Consider the following 21885-nt stretch of genomic DNA (forward strand, 5'->3'; position numbering starts at 1 on the left):
CAAATATGCAAGGCTTCCGACTCACCTTTGAGCTGGAGACCCAGGCCTGCTGGGTTTTGTCAAGCGGTGCCGAATCCGTCTCTTCAGGGGGACACTCCACCAGCTGTTCCACTCGGATCTCTGTCCTGCACAAGGGGCACCTGGCAGTGGGCTATCAGAGGCAAGCAGGAAGAAAGCGGAGACAAGCACAGCAAGAAACATCCACTGATCAGACACAACCAATGTAAAGCACCTCTGTTCACACAGATAAACAATTTCCCAATATGTTGATGATACAGGCCCCCTGAAATTCAGTCACTTACACAGCGAGACACAGGTCAGAGTAAAACACACACCAATAATTCACACATTACTTCCCGATCATTGGGTCATTCAACAATTGTTTGCTATCAGTCGCCATTCTCATGTTACCATTAAACAAGGTGTTTCCAAGTAATACAGGCAACTTTTAAGATCACAGCATCAACACCACAATACATACACATCAGTGGCTGCAAGAAAGTAGGAAGGGCCTTGTTTATAGACTTCCATACAGATTTCCTATAGAGGACTTGTTCAACCTCTGCAGGTTGTTGTCATTTTATACCTTATGTAGTGCACTTAATTCTAAAAATGTCCCCAGTTTGGAAAAGATCAAAGAAAGCCCCTTGCTCCAGTAAATTATACCACTTTTCAAGTCTCTTTCTCATCATTAGTAAAGACAAATGATCTCCCACAGTGAGTTGTGACTGAATTTGTGTCAATCATTTTTAAAAATTGTTTACATAAATATTTAACATATTTTCCTTCCAAAGTAGATGACTTTGCATTTAACATGCATAGAACAGTGCAGCACAGAACAGGCCCTTCAGCCCACAATGTTGTGCCGACATAGCTATTCCCTCCTACCTACAGAATGCCCATATCCCTCCATCTTCTTCTCATTCGTGTGCCCATCCAAGCCCCTCTTAAAAGACCCCGATGAATTTGCCTCCATCACAATTATCAGGCAACACATTCCAGGCATCCACTACTCTCTCAGTAAAAACATACCCCTCATGTCTGTTCTGAACCTACCCCCTCTCACCTTCATGCCCTCTGGTATTGGATCGCTCAATAATGGGAAAAAGATATTGCTTGTCCACCCTATCTATGCCCCTCATAATTTTATACACTTCCAACAGATCACCCCTCAGCCTCCACCGCTCCAGAGAAAAGAGCCCAAGTTTATCCAGCCTCTCCTGATAGCACATGCCCTCTAATCCAGGCAGCATCCTAGTAAAACTCCTTTGCACCCTCTCTAAAGCCTCTATATCCTTCCTATAGTGAGGTGATCAGAATTGCATGCAATACTTGAAATGCGGCCTAACCAGATTTCTATAGAGATGCATCGTAACTTCTTGACTCCTATACTCAATACCTCGATCAATGAAAGCAAGCATTTCATAAGCCTTCTTAACCACCGTATCTACCTGTGTAGCCACTTTCAATGAGTCATGGACTTGCACCCAAAGGTCTCTCTGCTCTTCAACACTGTTAAGGGTCTCTTGACATTAGTCCTACCAAGGTGCAACACCTCACATTTATCTGAACAATTATTAAATTATAATGACATCATTGAGATTATGATTACAGAGAAATAGCACAGGACCTTATTTCAAACAAGTAGTCTACAGCTGAATTTGGGCCACAACTATTGCATTGATATAATGGGCGCTCTGCTTCATAAGGCTGTTAAGCATTGCAGTACAAATCAGAGATAGGGTTCGACTGATCATCAAATTCTCCAGGTGGCAGAGATTTGGCCCATCATCTCTGGGAAAGAGTCATCCAATCAGTCCCAATCTTCTGCATCTTGTTTCCCTTTTCCAACTCCCTTTCTAACGTTTCCACTGAATTTGCCTCCACCTCCCTCTCAGACAATGAATACCAGACCATGTAGGTAAATGGTAAGAAGTTCTCATTTCTGGTTTGGTTCTTTATCCAACCAGTTTCTCCTGATCATTTGTGGACAACCACTAGTGAGAGATGCTGATTATTTTAAAAACCCTTCAGAGAAGTGTTCTTCAGAGAAGAAAGCAGGCACCCCTCCCCATTCAGGTCAGCAAATGACTTCAGTTCCACATTATCCTTCCTTCCATCAGAAGTAGCGCAGTGAACTACTCAACTCCAAGTTACTCCAAGAAGGCTTACCTCATGGCCACGAAAGATAAACAATTAATTCTATATTACAAACCAAGAACAAGGAGAACCCATTACAACTGTACAAAACAAAACCACTTTATACTGATATTGTGGAAATGAAACATTAAATACTCAAGACACAACTTCATAAGACTGGCTGTCGTCCCAAGATGAATAATTGAACATGATTTTCATTGAAGTTATAGCACACAATCAAGGAAACCCAGTAGAATTTATTAGAACAAAGTTAACATAAGCTCTCATAGAAATCTCCAAAAACCCTCAAAGTACAGACAAGTTTATGTACTAACCTGTTCATTTCGAATAACCTGACAGATGCATGGTTTGCAGTAGACATGGGCACAGTGTGTAATTACAGGAAAGGTTAGTGACTCCAGACAGATAGCGCACTCTTCATCAGAGCCACAGTTCAAAACTAGTTTAATCTTCTTCACCAACTTCTCTCTCAGTTCATCAGGAGTGGCACTGTCTACGAGAGAAAGGGAGCAAATGAGAAAGGGGCAAGACAGAGGGAAGAGGGGCAAGACGGGGAAGGAAAGGACAGAGAAAAAGCAGGAGTGACAAACAGTGAAAAAAATGAGAGGGGGGGAGAGAGTTGGGAGACGATATATTGATTCTAATTTAGTAAAATGATCAGAAATAATCAACCCTTGTAACTATTTGTGCAAACTCCAACCCAATCTTTGCAGCAAAAACTGAAGTTGGAAATTTGAAACAAAAACAGAGATTGCTGGAAGCACATAGTCAGTCAAATATTATTATAAGGGGGAGGGAAACAGTCGAGGCTTCAAATCATGGATGCTTCCTCAAATGGCTCTGTTCCTCTCCCCACTGACACTGCTTGACCTGCTGAGTGTGTCCAACATTTTCTGCTTTTGCTTCTGATTGAGCCAGCGTACTTGGATGCTATATATTTGAAGAGTTTAAGAAATAAATCTATTTGGAGAATTATTAGTTTAGATGATTGCATTATCATAATGATATTAATCTGATACAGAAACCAAGATGTTTACAGTAAGACTCCGATAACCCAGCACCCTAGGGACTTTGGTGGTGCCCAACTAGCAGTTCTTCTGGACTATTGGATGTTACTCCTATTAATAATCAAGCAAACTTTTACTGCACCTTTCGTTTTACATGTTACACAGTAGTATAGTAAATTTTCCAGTGAACCTGGCGAATTTAAAGGAAGTGGGAAATATACAAGCTCTCCGGACCCCGGCTCTGGCAACACATCCCGCTAGCACTCTGATCCCCAGCTCACACCCCGGATAAATGAGCGAGACAGATGCAGGACCATCAGGATTTGCAAACTATTAGATGCCAGATTATTGGAGCTTCACTGTATATTGTTTCTTCAAGCTTGTTTGTGCTGCACTTGGTAGGCTGAACAGCATTAGATAGTTAACTAATTCATTTAAGTGACCTGCCAACATTCTAAAATATAAAAAAGTTGCATAATTTGGCCACAATCTCTACATATTCTGCAGTCTAAGAACTGGAGTAGGCCTTCAGCTTTTCAAAGAGCCTGATTTGTAATTTTAACGTCTTTCAAAGAAGAGTTTACAAACTCCTCCAGTCTTTGTACTTTGCACTCCACTTCTTAAAGTGTAACATCTGATTTTGTTTTTAAACTTCTCCTCATTCTTCCTTCCAAACTGCAGCACTTGTGTCTGTCCATTTCATCAATCTATCCATACCTTTATTAACCTGAAATGATAACTGTTTCTCCCTCCACAGATGCTGCCTGACCTGCTGAGCATTTCCAGCATTTTCTGTTTTTGTTTCAGGTTTCCAGCCACTGCAGTAACTTCTGTTTGTGTGTCCTCCAGTAGTGTTGCTTTCTCTTGCAGAATATTTGCAGCGCTTCTGAATTTAGTATCAATTGCAAACTTTGTAATTATGCCAAGACCACGTCATTCATATTAAATCAAAAAGATTAGTGGTCCTTAGACTGATCACCAAGGATCACCACTAAACACTTCCCTCATTTCTTCAAGTAGTTACCACACTGCCAAAAGCAAAACACTGCAGATGCTGCCTGACCTGCTGAATAATTCCACCACATTGCCACAAACTCATGGGCTTTAATTAGATTGGAGAAAGAAATGTCTTAAGTGGTCTCCCATTTCACGGGTGAAAATCCATCAGGGAGATGCTCCTACCTGCAGAGCCCATAACAGCTGAAGAGTTTGCAAATAGACGCGGATGGCAGCACAGCTGCCTCAGCCAGACCAGGATTGCCAGAACATCGGCGTAATGTGTGAAAACAGATCCTTCACTGAAATATCTGAAAAATGTTGGAATGGAGATAAGCATCGACCCTTGGGAACACAGTCGTCTGAAAGCAGCAATGTAATTATAGCTAGGAGATGAACGCCCCAGTGACTGAAAACACACCATGTTCCTAATATGTGCAATGACAGAGAACAACAAAGACAGCCAGAACAACTGAAGACAGAGTCATAGAATCATAAAGCACAGAAACAAGCCCTTCAGCCCACTGTGTCCATGCCAACCATCAAGAACCCATCAATATTAATCCTATAACCAGCACTTAGTCCATAGCCTCAGCTATTCAAGAGCTTGTCTTTGCCACACGAATGAAAGAAAAATGGAAGGCTATGTGGGAGGGAAGGGTTAGACAGATCTTCGAGCAGGATAAAATGTCGGCACAACATCGTGGGCTGAAGAGCCTGTACTGAGCTGCAATGTTCTATGTTTGTCTAGGTACTTCTTGTCTAGAGCTCGTCTCTGCCTCAAACAGTATGTTACAGATTCCAACCACCCTCTGGGTGAAAAAAAATTCTCTCTAAACTTCCTACCCTTTTACCTAAATCTAGGCAGTCTCATTTTACACAGCATTGCTAAGAGGAAGTTTCCTACTATCTACCTTATTTATGCACCTCAGGTTTGTTAAAGCATTAGAAATAAGTACAAAAATAATTAGAAGCAAACAGCCTGTCATCTGTCCCCAGCAATTAAAAGGAACGTAAAATGAGTAGACTCAGGTGATGATTTAGAGCATAATGGGCAAATGGAAATGATTATCAAAAAGAATTTTTGTTAGAGGGCCATAAAATGCAGTTGAATTGACATAATCCCTCTAACGTAGAGTATACAGCACAGGAACAGGCCCTTCAGCCCATGTTGTCTGTGCTGACCATGATGCCATTTTAAACTAATCCCATCTGCCTGCCCATGGTCCATATCCCTCCATCCCCTTGCCTGCTCATGTACCCATCTAATGCCTCTTAAATGTTGCTATTGTATCTGCTTCCAATACCTCCACTGGCAGAACATTCCAGGCATCTAACATCCTCTGTGTAAAGGAAAAATGCCTCGCACATCTATTGCCTTAAAGCTATGCCTTGTGGAATTTAACATTTTAAACTCTGGGGAAAAAGATTATCTACTTTTGTGTACCTCTCTCAGGTCACCCCTCAGCCTCTAAAGCTCCAGAGAAAACTATCTTAGTTTGTCTAACCTCTCCTTATAGCTAACACTCTCTAATCCAGGTAACATGCTGGTGAACCTCTTCTGCACCCTCTCCAAAGCCTCTACGTCCTTCCTTAAGGAACTGCACACAATACTCCAAATGTGGCCTGACCAAAGTTTTATACAGGTGCAACATGACTTCCCAACTTTTAAGGTATCTTTATTAGTCACATGTACATCAAAACACACAGTGAAATGCATCTTTTTGTGTTACTGAGAATGTGCTGGGGGGCAGCCCACCAGTGTCGCCACTCTTCCGGCACCAACATAACATGCCCACAACTTCCTAACCCGTACATCTTTGGAATGTGGGAGGAAACCGGTGCACCCAGAGGAAACCCACGCAGACACGGGGAGAATGTACAAACTCCTAACAGTGGCCGGAATTGAACCTGGGTCACTGGTGCTGTAAAGTGTTACGCTAACCGCTACACTACCGTGCCTGCCCGTACTCAATGCCATGACCATGGTATTTGCATGTTCTCCCTTTGATTGTGCAAGTTTCCCCAGGGTGCTCCCGATTTCCTCCCACATCCCAACAATGTGGGTTTGTGGATTAATCGGCCACTGTTGATTGCTCCTGATGTGTAGGTGAGAGGTAGAATCTGGAGATCGTTGATAGGAAAGTGGGGAGAATTAAGTGGGATTCGTGCAAATGTGTACTTGATGGTAGTGCAGACATTGTGGGCCGTAGGGTCTGTTTCCAACCAGTATGATTCTATTCAGTTTGCCTTGAAAATATGTTGACAAATTGCAGACCTCCATTTCTATGGGTTCTTGGTTATTTGCATCTCTGATTTAGACATTCTCTGAATTGCTGTCCTTTCCTTGTAATTCCCATAAGTAGGAAAACAAAGCCAATCTGGAAAATATATTGCATTAGGTATGCATGCAATTACAAATGGCAACCTTCCCAAAAATTTGCCATTTCACTGCTTAAAGTTACAATGCAAATAAAAGATCAGTATCTTAAATGCACAAGGCCTTACAGGGAACAAAACGTGGTAAAGCGACAATATTATTCTGCACCCACTCTCCTGAGTATCTGGGATCCCTTCAAAGCCTCACCTGCCAATGATGGCCCGACCTTCATTCTTCACAGATTCGTATATTTGCTTCTCTTCGTCGGATAACGTGATATGTTGAATAAAGACCGTGCGTGTCGGCAGCTCGATTACAGGCTTGCCATTTACTTTGCTGGTTTTGGTCCTTCGCAAGGTGATGTTGTTTATCAATGCTTGTAGCCGTCTGAGGAATAAACACACAAACAGAAGAGGTAGGAAGCCTTCTCGTGTCCATATGGTTAGGTACACCAACAAGCATGGAGACGTGGAGATGTGTACAGTTTTGGTCTCCATTTTTAAGGATATAGTTCTATTGGAGGCAGTGCAAGGAAAGTTCACAGGGACACAGTCTTTTTCCCCCAGGGAAAGGGAATCAAATACTAAAGGGCATAGGTTTAAGCTGAGAGGGGAATGATTTAAAGGGGACAGGAGGGGCAAGTTTTCCCCACACAGAGGCTGGTGCGTATATGGAACGAGCTACCAGAGGAAGTGGTTGAGGCAGGTACAATAACAACACTTATAAGACATTAGGACAGGTACATGGATAGGAAAGGTTTAGAGGGATATGGGCCAAATGTGGGAAAATGAGATTAGCTTGGATGGGCATCTTGGTCACCATGGCCAAGTTGGGCCGAAGGGCCTGTTTCCATGCTGTATTACTTTATGATAGAGGAGTTGACACATGAAGAAAGGTTGAGCAAGTTGGGCCTACACACACTGGAGTGTAGGAGGAGGAGAGGAGGTTTTACTCAAACATACAAGAACCTAAGGGGGATTGAAGGGTGGATCCTGAGGGAAAGTTTCCCATTTTAGACGAAGATGAGAAGGAATTTCTTCTTTCAGCGGGTCGTGACTCTTTCCAATTCTCTACCCTTTCCAATTCTCTACCCTGCACAGGCGGAATAAGTGAATACACTGAAGGAAGAGATCAATGGACATTTAAACTCAAGGGAGTTGAGGGATAAGGGGAGAGAAAACAGGAGGAGTGCCAAGGCTTGGATCAATCATGATTTCTTGGAGTGGTGGGGCATGCTCGAGGAACTGACCATCTACTCCTGTTGTTCCTTATTTGCCTTGAATATTCCATGTGGTAGAAATTTCAAACTCTGCAAATTAAATGGCTCCCAAATTCTCTTTTTCATTTTATTTGTGACGTTTTGTTATTATGAGATCTAATCTGGAATTCTCCCAATGTGGAAGTATGGACAATGACCATGGAAGTGGATCACCCAGAAGTGATCTGCTCCCAGATCTCATTGCACTCAAGGAAGTTAGAAGGTTAAACCTGCTCCATCACACACCACCTGATGATTCACGCTGCATGGTTTGGTTACAGAAAAAGCAACAGGTCAAAGCACACCCCAAGTGAAAATGTCCCCTTCCAGTTTGACTAATTCCCAGCCCTTTTCTTCATCAACCCTCCCCAATTCCAGCTTGCTACACTAAAGCAATCAAGCACTAATCTATTAGATCATCAGCCTTGTTCTCCTTAAAACCATACTGGATGTCTATCCTTGAACATTCCTCCCCACCTCCCCCCCCGACCCCACCCCCACCACCACCCCCTCCCCCCCAAGTCTTTAAAAATCTCTATGGTCTCATCCTCTGATAACTCCAGTTGACTTTTAGGCCACTCCTCTGCTCTGAAGACATACGCAGTCTCCCCTTCCCTCCACATAGCCTTTACCCACTGAAGATTTCCTTCCCTCTATCCCCACCCAATTCAATTTCAAGAATACTTACTTGAGGCCATGTTGGTCCCCCATGGTTACGGGGCGTTGAATTGTCCGATGCCACCACTGTCTGTCTGTAAATGGTTTCAACTTCAGGAATGAAAGAATGGACCACAGATCCTTCAAGGAGTTTTGAATTGGAGTGCCTGCAGCAGAATTATATTGAATTAACAGCTGCAAATCTTACAAAACACCGCTTGATCTGCATTCAAAGTTGCTTTGAAAATAGTAAAATTATGCAGATCCTAGTTTATTATACAGGAATCCTGGCTTACTGGAAGACTTTGGACAGAGCTGATATCATAACTCTAACAGAATTAATGAATGTATAAAAGAAGTGGAACAGCCAAGGCCTCCAAAAAAAAACTCCTAATGAATGTTCAGGCACTGGCAGAATGTTCAGGCTCAGAACTATGTTGAAATTGAGTTCTACAACAGACCTCGAGTACATGATCAGGTATACCATTTCATTGTGGCACCACAAGAGAGGTGCATTAAGAGGTTCATTGAATGAGGTTTCATCATGAGACAGTTAATTGATACTCTGAGATCAAATGAACCCAAAATCTCTTTACATCTGGGCCCAACTTTACATGTAGTTGGCATGGACTTGATAGGACAAATGGCCTCCTTCTCTGCCATAAGTGACTCTTCACATCATGTTCAAAAGGCAGATTATTCCATCAGTTTATTCATGAGAATGTATGAAACCACAGAATTATCAAAGTAAATTTGATGCACACAAGTTTTTCCTCTTTACCAGTTATAACATTTACTTGAAGATGAGAGTTAGTGAGGAAGGTTGAGGGAGGAGGCAATAAAAGCTGCCTTTGGTCTTGATTGTTATCCACCTTATCCCATAGATGGTAATGTGCCAAGTAGACCTCCAGTTCTCGGAGTTCTCTTTGTTCCATTGCAGAAATTTTGATTTGTTTCTGTTCAAATGAACATTGCCTTCCCAGAGACACTTAACAATGGACTTTTTGCCTATTATGTCAACCCATAATCCAAAAGGTGCAGTGGTCTCTGTAGAGCATCTGAGACCTATATGAACCAGGGCAACCTTAAGCAATCAGAATAACTATTAGAGAGTCGAGCATAATCTGTACCAGGAACAGCATGTTAGAATATTTAATTCAATAATTTAAAATCCAAAGTTAAGATTCATTTACAGTGCCAGAGTGGTTGCTTGTCAATTGTCGAGACTTGTTGCACCATTAAAGATTTAATTACGCTGGAAAAGATGAGCGAGAACCCTTCCTGACAAGTTTAGTGTGCATCAGGAAAGTAGACTTTACACTGCTCACTGCACTTTTATGGCATATACCTTGGCATGATACTTGTGTGCAACTTTGAGCATCAGGGCACCCTGGACCACTACTTCATGATCTAGATAATTAACTGCACAGAGGGGTCATAGAAATTTCTGTTTGGTCCACATTTTAATAGTGGAGAGCACTTGATAGCAAGATCGCTATTGCAATCCCAAATCCAATCAAAAATACTCTTCCCAATCAATAATCAGATCCTTTCCACAGTACACATCTCCCAGCTCTACCTGTTAACACCCATCTTCTCTCAGCATTCAGAGTGAGTGCTGCTTTAGTCTGCTGGGCATTTGGGTTTCGGATGGTGTGACCCTCGTCCAGTACCACACGGAGCCAGTTCACTTTGTGCAGCGGGCTGGCACTTCCACTCTGTCAGAGCAAGTTAACAATAATTACTGCAAAGAACAAAATTTCATTGTTTTCCACTGGGGAACACTAAACCATTTATCAACTAAATAGCTTCAGCGTAGCAATACAGCATAGTAATTTGTTCACAATATTTTTTAAAAAGGGAAAATTAAAAACTGGGACTCTAGATCACAAGATAATTGTCTCAGAAATTATCTTTTTACTGCCAATATAAAATACATAAAAATAAACATTCTGCATATTAAAAGCTAAGTTCCCTTAGCAATCTGACCCTCTGATTAGAGCACCTAATTTCATTTTAAAAGTACTCAAGTCTTTGGTTTTGATAACTTCCATGGCCTATTATTCAATCTTTCAAGTATCTCTTTGAAACTCACTTTTAATTAATTTAAATTTATGTCCTCTGGGGATATTAGCATAACATAAACTAATGCAATGGCCTAGATTTTACTGTGAACAGCAAAGCAATGGCACTTGTCTCTGAAGAAAGCTGCCCATAAGGATCTGATTCAAGGTCAAAGTCAAGTTCAAGTTCAAGTTTATTGTCCAAATAAATGCCATGAAAATAAGCTTTCTGCAGTAGCAGCACAGTACGTTGCAAACATGACAAATATCAATTACATAAGTTTAAGTTAACATGGAGCTCTGTGCTGAGAATGCCATCTTTCCAAAGTCAATTAGGATGCATCACGGCTAGAAACTGCAGAGAGTTATGGATACAGCTTAGCACATCATGAAAACCAGCCTCCCCTCCATGGACTCTGTCTACACTTCTCACTGCCTCAGAAAAGCAGCAAACATAATCAATGACCCCTTCAACTGGACTTTCTCTCTTCTACCATCTCCATCAGACAGAAGATACAAAAGCCCTGAAAGCACGTACCACCAGGCGCAAGGACAGCTTCTATCCTGCTGTTGTAAGACTATTGAACGGACCTCAACTATGATAAAATGGACTCTTGACCTCTCAATCTACCTCATTAAGGCCTTGCACCTTATTGTGTACCTGCACTGCACTTTCTCTGTAACTGTAACACTAAATTCTGCATTGCTTTTCCCTTGTACTACCTCGATGAACTGCTGTTGCGAAATGATCTGAACAGATGACAAAGTTTTTCACTGTACCTTGGTACATGTGACAATAATAAACCGATTACTGGAAGGCACAACTAGCAGGGATGACAGCAGGCAGACTGTATACAGCCCACCACACCACAGGGTTCCCACAGACAGAGAAGCAGGAAATAAAAAGCTTTACCTTTTAACCAACTTTTAAAGGGCAACTTCTGAATTTCTGTGCTTAAATGCACATGGGATCTCCTCTACTAATGGCAATGATGGTTGATATCTTCATCTTAAGCTTTAGCAGGCTTAAAGATGGATAACTCCCCAGAGCCAGATGAGATTTATCCCAGGCTGCTGTGGGAGGCAAGAGATTGCTGGGGCTCTGACTCAGATTTTTAAGGCTTTTGTGAGGCACTAGATGGAGGACAGCAAATATGTTCCCCCTTTTCAAGCAGGGCAGTAGCCCAACATCAGTAGTCGGGAAGTTATTGGAAAAATAATTCTGAGGGACAGGATTAATGATCACTTGGAAAGGCCGGGAATAAACGGAGATACAAACAAGATGCTGGAGGAACTCAGTGGGTGAGGCAGCATCAGTGGAAGGAAATTGACAGTCGACATTTAAGGTTGAGACAGAAAAGTTGACTGTTCATTTCTTTCCACAGATGCTGCCTGACCCACTGAGTTTCCCCAGAATCTTGTTTGTTGCTCCAGATTTCAGCATCTGCAGTCTCTCATGTCTCCACTCATCATGACTTTGTCAAAGGCAGATCCTGTCTACCAATTTGATTGAATTTTTTGAGGAGGTGGCAAATTGTATTGATGAGAGCAGTGTAGTAGATGTGGTTTACATGAACTTCAGCAAGACCTTTGACAAGGTCTCACGTAGGGCACTGGTCCAAAAGGTTAGGACCCATGGGATCCAAGGCCAGTTGGTAAAATGGATCCAAGATTGGCTTAGCAATAGGAGACAGAGGATGATAGTAGAGGGTTGCTTGTAGACTGGATTCTTGTCATTGGTGGTGTTCCACCAGGATCAGAGCTGTTTGTAATATACATAAATGATTTGGAGGTGGATGTAGGAGGCATGATCAGCAAGTTCACAGATGACACAAAGGTTGGTGAAGTCGATAGTATGGAAGGTAGACTTAGGCTACAGAGTGGTTTCGATGCACTGGTGAAATGGGCTGAAAAAAAAAATGGCAGATGGAGTTTATTCTAGATAAATTTTGATGCATTTTGAGAGTAGAGAGGAGGCTAGGACGTACACCATAAATGGTAGGATCCCAGGAACAGAGGGACCATGGTAAACAAGACCTTGAAGGTGGCAGTGCAGATAATGTGGTTAAGAAGGCTAATGGAATATTTCGTTAGGGCACCGAATACAAGAGCCAGGAGGATATGCTCCAACTTTATAAAACATTGGTCAGTCCTCAGCTGGAGTACTGCGTGCAGTTCTGGTCACTGCAGTGTAGGAAGGATGCGATAGAGCTGGAGAGAGTACAGAGAAGATTCAGGATGTTGCCTGGGGTGAAGTATTTCAGTTATGAGGAGGGACTGCAGAGTTTTCCCTGGAGTGGACCAAGAGGCTATGTGATTGAGGTATATAAAACTATGAGGGGTATAGAAAAGGTAGACTGCAGGAAACTTTTCCCCATATCAGAGGTAGATAAAACTAGAGGACATAGATTATGCAGTAAGACATTTAGAGGGGAGCTGAGGGGGACCGTTTTCACCCAGAAAGTGGCAAGTGTCTGGAATACGCCTTCTGAGAGAGTGCCAGAGTGCTGGAAGCAGAGTCACTGACAGCGTTTAAGATTTGCCTAGATGAGCACCTGAATCACCTAGGCACAGAAGGCTATGAGCCAAATGCTGGAAGATGGGATTAACATGGTTGGGAGCCCACTGGTCAGCATGGATGTGGTGGGCCGAGTGGACTGTTTCCCTGTTGTACAACTCTAATGACGTTCTTCGGATCAAAATTAATGGGCTGAAATTGATTGAGTCACTTAACCTAATATATTATCTATAAAAGATATACAGGCTGTCCTGGGTAATGAACAGTTTCCATTTTTACAGATGTCCATAGGTCGATTTTGTCTCAAGTAGTTTTATAACATATATAGTGTTTATTACGCCTCAAGTGGCTGCACAAGGATTGGCCGCTTCCTAGCTTATTGGTTCATTCATCAGGTGAATATATGTTTTCTCATTGGTTGGCTTTGCCACAGGTATCCAATAGGTCTTCTGATTGACCTATTGTTATCTAAGGAGTACCTCTTATCTCAGGTATAAAAGGTGTCGTTTTTTGTTAATCTCTCTCTCACTTATCTCTCTCTCTTGCCTCTATCTCTCTCTTGCTCTCTTCCCCTCCCACCACCCCCCACCCCGGCCCTAGCTCACTTTTAGTTCCTTTGTCTCAGGCTCATCTCCCAGTAGTAAAGCTGCTGCCATGTGCTCTGTAACTTTTTCTTTGTTTAAACTTTTCCAATAAAACTTGTGAAGCACAAGTTGTTTTCGACTCATTCTTGGACTCCCGAAAGAACCTGAGGATTCGAAAATGACCGGATCCGACAATGGTAACCGCACGTCCACAGTCTTGTAATGAATGGCATCAAAAGCATACAAGACTGATAAGAACAATTACTAAAAAGTACAGAGAGAATCGAGGAAACTAGTTCTGCCATTCATAGGAACGAATGTATGTACGCACACTGAACATTTAATATAATGGGAGCTGGTTCATTATGTAGGAGGTGTCCATAAGTCGGGCATTCCTAACCTGGAGACAGCCTGTATCTACAATGCTGTCCTTTAGCTAACAAACCACACAGGTGAAAACATGCTCAATCTTAAACTTTAAAGGCAATTATATTTCTCTCCTGTGTAACAGGTAAATTTTCAACTTTCTGCCTGAAGTGTTAAATGGGTCTTGGGGCTTGCTGCCCATCACAGATTTACATCTTGGTGGAAAATGAAGGAAATTAAAATTGTTGTCTGATAGCTTGGTCAGCCAATCCACAGTACCTAATTTATACTCAAGCAGCAAGTCTGAAATTTGCCCCAGTGGAGTAAACAGGCCCTTCAGCCCAACAGGACCATGCTGGCCATCGTTTTCAGAAATGAAAGCAAGCAGTTGGTAAAGCATACAGGATCGTGGTTTTCATAAATGGAGGCAGAGAGCACAAAAGGAAAAAAGGTTATAAAATACTGGCTGGGTCACAACTGGCACACTGCCCCCACACTTCAGGAAGGATGTGATGTCCCTCCGTAGAGAGGGTGCAGAACAGATTTACTGGGATTTTTCTAGGGATGAGGGATTCCAGCTGCAAGATTGGACTGGAAAAGCCAAGGTCATTCATCTCAGATCAAAGAAGGTTAAGAGGAGAAACACGATGATGTTGGAGGAACTCAGCATCCTGAAGAAGGGTCCTGACCCAAAACATTGACCGCCTGCTTTCCTCCATGGATGCTGCCTGGCCTGCTGAGTTCCTCCAGCATCATCGTGTTTTTCATCTAGATTCCGGCATCTGTAGTCCTTTGTTTCTTCAAGGTTAAGAGGAGATCTGACAGAGGTGTACAAGGTAATGGCATACTTAACAGGGTAAAAAAGGTACACACACAAAATGCTGGAGGAACTCAGCAGGTCAGGCAGCATCTATGGAGGGAAATAAACAGTCGACATTTCTGGTTTGAGACATCTCGACCTGAAGCGTTGACTGTTTATTTCCCTCCATAGATGCTGCCTGACCTGCTGAGTTCCTCCAGCATTTTGTGTGCGTTGCTCCAGGTTCCAGCATCCACAGAATCTCGTGTCAGGGTAAGAAGTTGTTCGCATTAGCAGAATATTCTAGGACCAAGGACAAATATTTAAGAGAATGGGCAAAAGAAACAGGGGAATGTGAGAATTTCTCTTTCAAAGCAATGCAGAGAGTGGTTGTGATCAGAAAACAAGAGTTCAACAGGGCTTTCTAAGGCGAATCAGAGAGGTACTTTAATGAAAGTAATTTTTAAGGACTGAGGAATAAGGACTGATTGGATTGTTCTACAAACAGCTGGATCATAATGGACCAAATGGCCTTCTCCAGTACTGTGGCGATTCTATGATTGTGCGACAGCCACAGTACATATTCTACATTACATGTGCACTGTGAAAGTAATAACTTGGGCCAAGAGAAGATGTTGTAGAGCTGCCCACTAGATGCATAGTTTGATCAATGTCATATCTCTATAGCTTCTCTCTAGGCACAAGTTGTAATCGTTCCTCATGACCAATCTCATTTACATGCAAAATATTTTTCCTTCTCTGCCTAGAACCATTTGCATGGATGTACATAATCACACATCATACAGATGTACTGTATAATACTGTGAACGAAAATGGGAGAAAATATTTACTGGGATCTAATGACTCTGTGTTAGGATTTAAAACTGTGTGCTGACAGAAGGAAATCTTCACGGCAGCCCCTCTAATTTTCACTCACATGACTGCTGAGGCTGGTATAATGGGAAGCTACTATTACAGCTTGCTTGCATTATTAATTCCGCAGAAATATTGCATCTATGTCTGTTCATCATCTTAACCCAAATGGGAATTATCAAAACATGCCTGAACAGTTTATAACAGCTCATTTCCCATTCCTTTTACTGTGCTAACTTCCACAGATACAGCAATAAATATCCTGGAGTTTCCTGCTATTTTATCATTGTAGTTCCATTTGTTATCGCAAACCCGAGGTGAAGACAGGCGTCACAGTTGATGTGTGCACCCTTGACTGCCCTAGTTTTGGTTTAGCATTACAACTGGCTCAAGCTGAACAAGACTGATCACTGGTGCCCTCTCCATTGCCAAGACAAGGTAATAACCACGCACCTTCTCCAACAATGAAGCTGCCTACTTCCATTTCCAACATTACTAAAGTTCATTCACTGTACACGTCCCTACCTCAGCCATCATCTGTTCCAAAACTCTCCAGTCCTATCGGGTGCACAAATGCCTTTGTCTTATCTTGCAACTGCAGAACAAGCTCTGTTATCTGGCACATGTCAGACTTGACAGGTACTAATTAATTAGGAGCTGGCTCAGTGCTGCCTCGATGCTGCCCCTCCACCAGTGCTCCCCAAAATACCCTGTCACTAGAGCATGCCAGATTTCAAAATGCCAGATAACAAAGCTTTTAGTGCAATTACAGTGTAAAACTCTGGTAATCTGGTATCTGATTGTTTGGCAATCCCCACAGTTCTGCATCTGGTTTATCTGATTATGTTTAGAACATAGACCACTACAGGCCCTTCGGCCCACAATTCTAGTACCTGAGCATCAAAATTACCACCACTTCCTAAAAGTGCACCCTGATTGCAAGTTCCAAAAACAAAACAAAAAAACATCACTTGCGAAATGGAGATAACTGTCAAAAGAGAACCATTCATGCTTGAAGTTTAGATTGCCATTCTGTCAGATCGATGGATTGCAATGACCCACCTGCACATTTTTATTTACAGCAGCTTGAAAAAAAATTTCTTACAGTCCTATAGACAATGAAGGAAATATTTTTGTTTAGATACTTTTTGTATCTCACACTCCCTTTCAACTCAGTGGATTCAGTTTCCCATGTTTCTTTTGAACTCACCTGGACCCCATTTCCCAGGCTCGCTTTTACCTAACGGGGCCCTGTTTGAAGTGCTCCCTTTAAACTTACCAGGCCCCCATTTCCCAGGTTCCCTATAAACTCACCAGGGCCCTGTTTCCCAAACTGCCTTTAAATCACTGGGGCCCCGTTCCTCACACTTCCTCCAAACTAACCATGTTCCTTGGAAGATTTATTATAGTATTGTGTAACATCTAAAAAAAGAAAATTAAGGGCATGTTGCAGTATTAATAATAACATCCAATATTCCAAAAGAATCTGCTAATACAGCACTACCAAAATCCCAATGATGTTGGATTAATATCACCCTCATCGCAATGTTCTGTTGGCTCCCAACTCTCCGCAATTTTTAAATGTTTGACTTGTTCTTTAAATCATCATTAATTCATCCTGTACTGTAACCTTATCCAGCCCTAGTCTCTCAATCTAGCACCTCTAATACACCATTATTCCTTTCACTTAACCATGGTCAGAAATGCCTTCGATGCCTAGAATTCTCTCCCTCGCTATAATCTTGTGAAAGGCCACTGTTATGAAAGTTTTCTTTTTTTCCTCCCCACTGCCTCATGCCTCTATGAAATGCATTGCGGCAAATTCCCACATTAAAAGGTGCTACATAGGTGCAAACAAAATGTGTGAGGAAACAAAGTTTATTAGATCTGAGGACAAGCCTATGCATTTGTGAGAGAGCATTCCGGGCTCCAGCCCAGCTTTTCACAGAATCATAAAAAGGTTATCACACAGGAGGACATTCAGCCCATCAACTCCATCCTGGCTCTCTGTACAAGTAGTCCAGCTGCTCTCAGTCCTTTATCCTTTCCCCAAAGCCCTGCAAATTCTCTGGTTAGAAAGGATTAGCTCAGTTCAACATGTGTTTCAAGTATTTCATTCAGCTTTCACAGGTGCAAAACTTGTGCATTCTCAAACTGGAACTCAGCTATCGAATACATACCCCATAATCAACCGTTAACGTATTGTAGGTTGTCAACACCACATCCTGTTCTGCAAGGAAAGCTGTGCCCTTATTTCGCTCAGAACCGTAATAAAGGTACATATTCAGCTTCACATCAGGACACAAGTGTCTGTCAAACTGATCCTGAAAGACAGATTTATTTTTCCAAATTTAGAACATAGAACAGTACAGCACAGAACAGGCCCTTCAGCCCACAATGTTGTGCTGACATAGCTATTCCCTCCTACCTACAGTATGCCCATATCCCTCCATCTTCTTCTCATTCATGTGCCCATCCAAGCCCCTCTTAAAAGCCCCCGATGAACTTGCCTCCACCACCCTATCAGGCAACACATTCCAGGCATCCCCCACTCTCTCAGTAAAAATCGTACCCCTCACATCTGTTCTGAACCTACCCCCTCTCACCTTAAATGCGTGCCCTCTGGTATTGGATCGCTCAATAACGGGAAAAAGATGTTGCTTATCCACCCTATCTATGCCCTTCATAATTTTATACACCTCCAACAGATCATCCCTCAGCCTCCACCGCTCCAGAGAAAACAGCCCAAGTTTGTCCAGCCCCTCCTGATAGCAATGCCCTCTAATCCAGGCAGCATCCTAGTAAACCTCCTCTGCACCCTCTCTAAAGCCTCAACATCCTTCATCTCATTGAAGCTATTTCAACCAGTTTCAACTGTACACTTTGGGATCATAATAAAGGAGAACATATGTGAAAAAGGGTCAGGACAGACCCACAGATCCACCACAATGTACTCACAATCCAATTACTGAGCACAGAGAGCGGACAAACAATCAGGGTTGATCTTGCCTTGGTGCCGAATGTTGATTTAATGCTGGTCTGTATGCTGGTACAACCTAAATGAAAACAAATTGCAAAATAATTCTGCACATCTCAGACATGCAAATTTCCATTTTCACTAACTCACTTCAAGTACTGCACACAAAAGAGTTATTGACCGCATGCAGGTTCTGTGTGTGGCGGTTTTGCATATGGTGCTCACCGTGGGCAGCTGTACCTTCAGTTGCCAAGGACCCAAGCTTTGGAATTCCCTCTCCCGGCCCCGGAATTCCCTTTCTACCTCCTCCGCTTTGTAAACAGCTGCTAAAACCTATCCCTTTGGCCAAGCTCCATCTCCTGTTGTTACCATTTCAAACTGTGTTGGGTACAATTCACGACACTCCTGTTAAATGCAGAAGGATGCATTACTGCATTGAAGATACTGCACAAATTAAACTGGAAGAGGTAAAAATTGCTCAAGAAGGCAGCGACTTTTATGTTCCATAACCAATTCCTACAACCAGATGTCATAAACATTGTGCCGACTTAATTCCTGTTCCCCATCCAACGATGCCTTATTCTCCTTGTTATGTTTGTTCTTTGATCATCTATTCTAAACATTTAGCCTGTGCCTCCAACCTACTCAGTGCCCAGGGCAGCACAATAGGTAGTGCATTGCAACTCCAGAGACCCGGGTTCAATCCTGACCTCGGGTGCTGTCTGTGTGGAGTTTGCACATTCTCCCTATGACCATCTAGGTTTTTCCTGGGTAATCCAGTTCCCTCCAACAATGATAGATTAATTGGTTACTGTAAATTACCCTTTTGTATAGGTAAGTAACAAACAGAATCAAAGGGGGGGATGATGAGACATGTGAGAGAGGAAAAGGTGCAATGCTACAAGCAGATAAAGAGAGGGGGAACAGGACTATGGGATTGCTCCCCTGGGAGATAGCATGGATGCAGCAGGCCAAATGGCCTGCTTCTCTGTCATTATGAGCATAAGATATTTAGTTCCCCTTAATCTACGGTCTTGGAAATATGTTCCTATATATATAGATATTTATTTATTAGTCACATATACATCGAAACACACAGTGATGTGTCTTCTTGCGATACTGAGAATGCTCTGGGGGCAGCCCGCAAGCGTCGCCACTCTTCCGGTGTCAACATAGCATGCCCACAGCTCCTAACCTGTACCAGAGGAAACCAGGACACCTGGAGGAAACCCACACAGACACACGGGGAGAACATACAAACTCCTTACAGACAGCGGCGGGAATTGAACCCGGGTCGCTGGTGCTGTAATAGCGTTACGCTAACTGCTACACTATGAAGCATCTCTAGTGAAATATTCGATTACAACATCTGCTCATGCTTCACTGGCACCATCTAAAGGCAGTAAAATGAACGTACATTGATTTTCTTCAGTCATGTTGAAACTAGAATTTTACTTTTATGATCAAGAACATTAAATGAAGCAGCAAGGGTTATAATGCAAAACACCATGAGATGGAAATACTTGGAGCAGAATTGAGCAGGACTGGTTAGCTAGCCAAATATCAGGGTGTGGAAGTTATTTAATTAATTTTAATTTTTTTTAAAATTTTATTTACAGCGTGGTAACAGGCCCCTCGGGCCCAATGAGTCCACGCCGCCCATTTTAAACCCAATTAACCTACCTGTACGTCTTTGCAATGTGGGAGGAAACCGGAGCACCGGAAGAAACCCACGCAGACACGGGAGAACGTACAAACTCCTTACAGACGGCGACGGGAATTGAACCCTGATCGCTGGCGCTGTAATAGTGTTGCGCTAACCGGAGCTGGATGGCATGACATTGAGGGTGGTAGAAGCAATATGAACTTGCAAAAAGAACTAGGTAGATACCTGAAAATATATTGTTGGCTAATGGGGAAAAAGCAGGGCCGTGTGACAAACTGGGCAGCTCTTTAAAAGAGATAGGTGGGGGCACAAGGGGCTGAATGGCCTCTAATGATGTATGAAGCTATCCTGGGGCAGGGGAAGGCAAGCTTGTGTATCATATCAAAGGAAAAATGTAAAGTTACACACAGAATTCCACAGGTCGGAAGCAAACGGGAAAGAAGGGACTAACAGCTGGACCTGGCGCTGCGAGCTTTCGTTTGAATATGGGGAGGATGCAGGGTGGGCAATAAGTGGGTCTAAAGAAAGGAAAAAGAAAGCAAAGGGTCGTAATGGTTCCCATCTCCAGATAAATCACAGAAGAGCATCATAAAGCATGTTGCTGTTCAGGTCTGGTAGCTGCACCAAACCAATGACACCTGTTCTTCAGGCACACACATGGAGAAACACCACTTGGCTGAGCAGCCCAAGTCTAGCCATGACCAATGGCGAGATTAAGATTCAACACTTTTGGGGAGAGGGGAGAATGGAGGTCTGCAAATATTCTGCACTGTCCCAACCAGAATCCGGCAAGCATTCCATACCCTTGGACAAGGTGTGAAGTTCACCAAGCAGAGCCCAGCAAGTTTAGCAGTCCGAGTCCTGGGATGACAGAACTGATGAATGAAGAGAGAGTGGATCAAATACCCTTGTACTCTATAGAGTTTAGAAGAATGAGTGGGGCTCACTAGGACTGAACAGATTAGACAGAGGATGTTCCCAGTGGTGGTGGGAGTCCAGAGACTAGGGGCCACAGTCTAAGGATGAGGAGGAAGCTATTTAATACAGTGATGAGGAGAAATTTCTTTTCCCAGGGAGTGGCAGACCTGTGGAATTCTCTACAACAGAAAGCAATCATTGCCAAACTATCAAATATATTTAAGAAGGAAATTATATTTATCTTAGGGTTGGAATGATCCAAAGATATAGGGAGAAAGCTGGAACAGGGTCCATAGTGTAGACGATCAACCACGAATATATTGAATGATGGAGCAGGTTTGAAGGGATAAATGGTCTGTTCCTATTTTCTACCTTCCTACACAAGTACACTGCATTACAGACATGGACAGAAACCTGGGGCCGTAACATGAGAAGAGGAAAATAAGGTAACATTGTCCACACAGGTGAATTTTTACCTTTCTTCGTCTTTTTCAAGGTGGAACTTGAGCCACCAAGTGCTGTTGCAAAATCAACATCCTCCATGAAGCCACATTTGAAGTGTGATTCACCTTCAGTAACTCCTGTCATGAAAGAGATTTCATCAAATTTTAAATGTACACTAGGATGGCCATTTCAAGAAATCTAATTACTTCCTTCCTTGTC

At 42.7% G+C, this 21885-nt stretch overlaps 1 protein-coding gene across 1 annotated transcript in view; it reads right to left on the minus strand.

Moving 5' to 3' along the window:
• hltf (helicase-like transcription factor) overlaps positions 1 to 21885 on the minus strand; it is a 94090-nt gene that overhangs the window by 10060 nt on the left and 62145 nt on the right. Inside the window, exons 27-35 of the mRNA XM_052018642.1 lie at positions 21699 to 21803; positions 18620 to 18717; positions 17842 to 17985; positions 10038 to 10176; positions 8490 to 8625; positions 6751 to 6930; positions 4350 to 4474; positions 2475 to 2653; positions 26 to 151 (exon numbers count right to left, since the gene is read on the minus strand). Coding sequence (XP_051874602.1) covers positions 26 to 151; positions 2475 to 2653; positions 4350 to 4474; positions 6751 to 6930; positions 8490 to 8625; positions 10038 to 10176; positions 17842 to 17985; positions 18620 to 18717; positions 21699 to 21803 — 1232 coding nt within the window. The remainder of the gene's footprint in view (positions 1 to 25; positions 152 to 2474; positions 2654 to 4349; positions 4475 to 6750; positions 6931 to 8489; positions 8626 to 10037; positions 10177 to 17841; positions 17986 to 18619; positions 18718 to 21698; positions 21804 to 21885) is intronic.

The sequence above is a fragment of the Pristis pectinata genome, chromosome 6 (assembly GCF_009764475.1).
Source record: "Pristis pectinata isolate sPriPec2 chromosome 6, sPriPec2.1.pri, whole genome shotgun sequence".
Taxonomy (NCBI): domain Eukaryota; kingdom Metazoa; phylum Chordata; class Chondrichthyes; order Rhinopristiformes; family Pristidae; genus Pristis; species Pristis pectinata.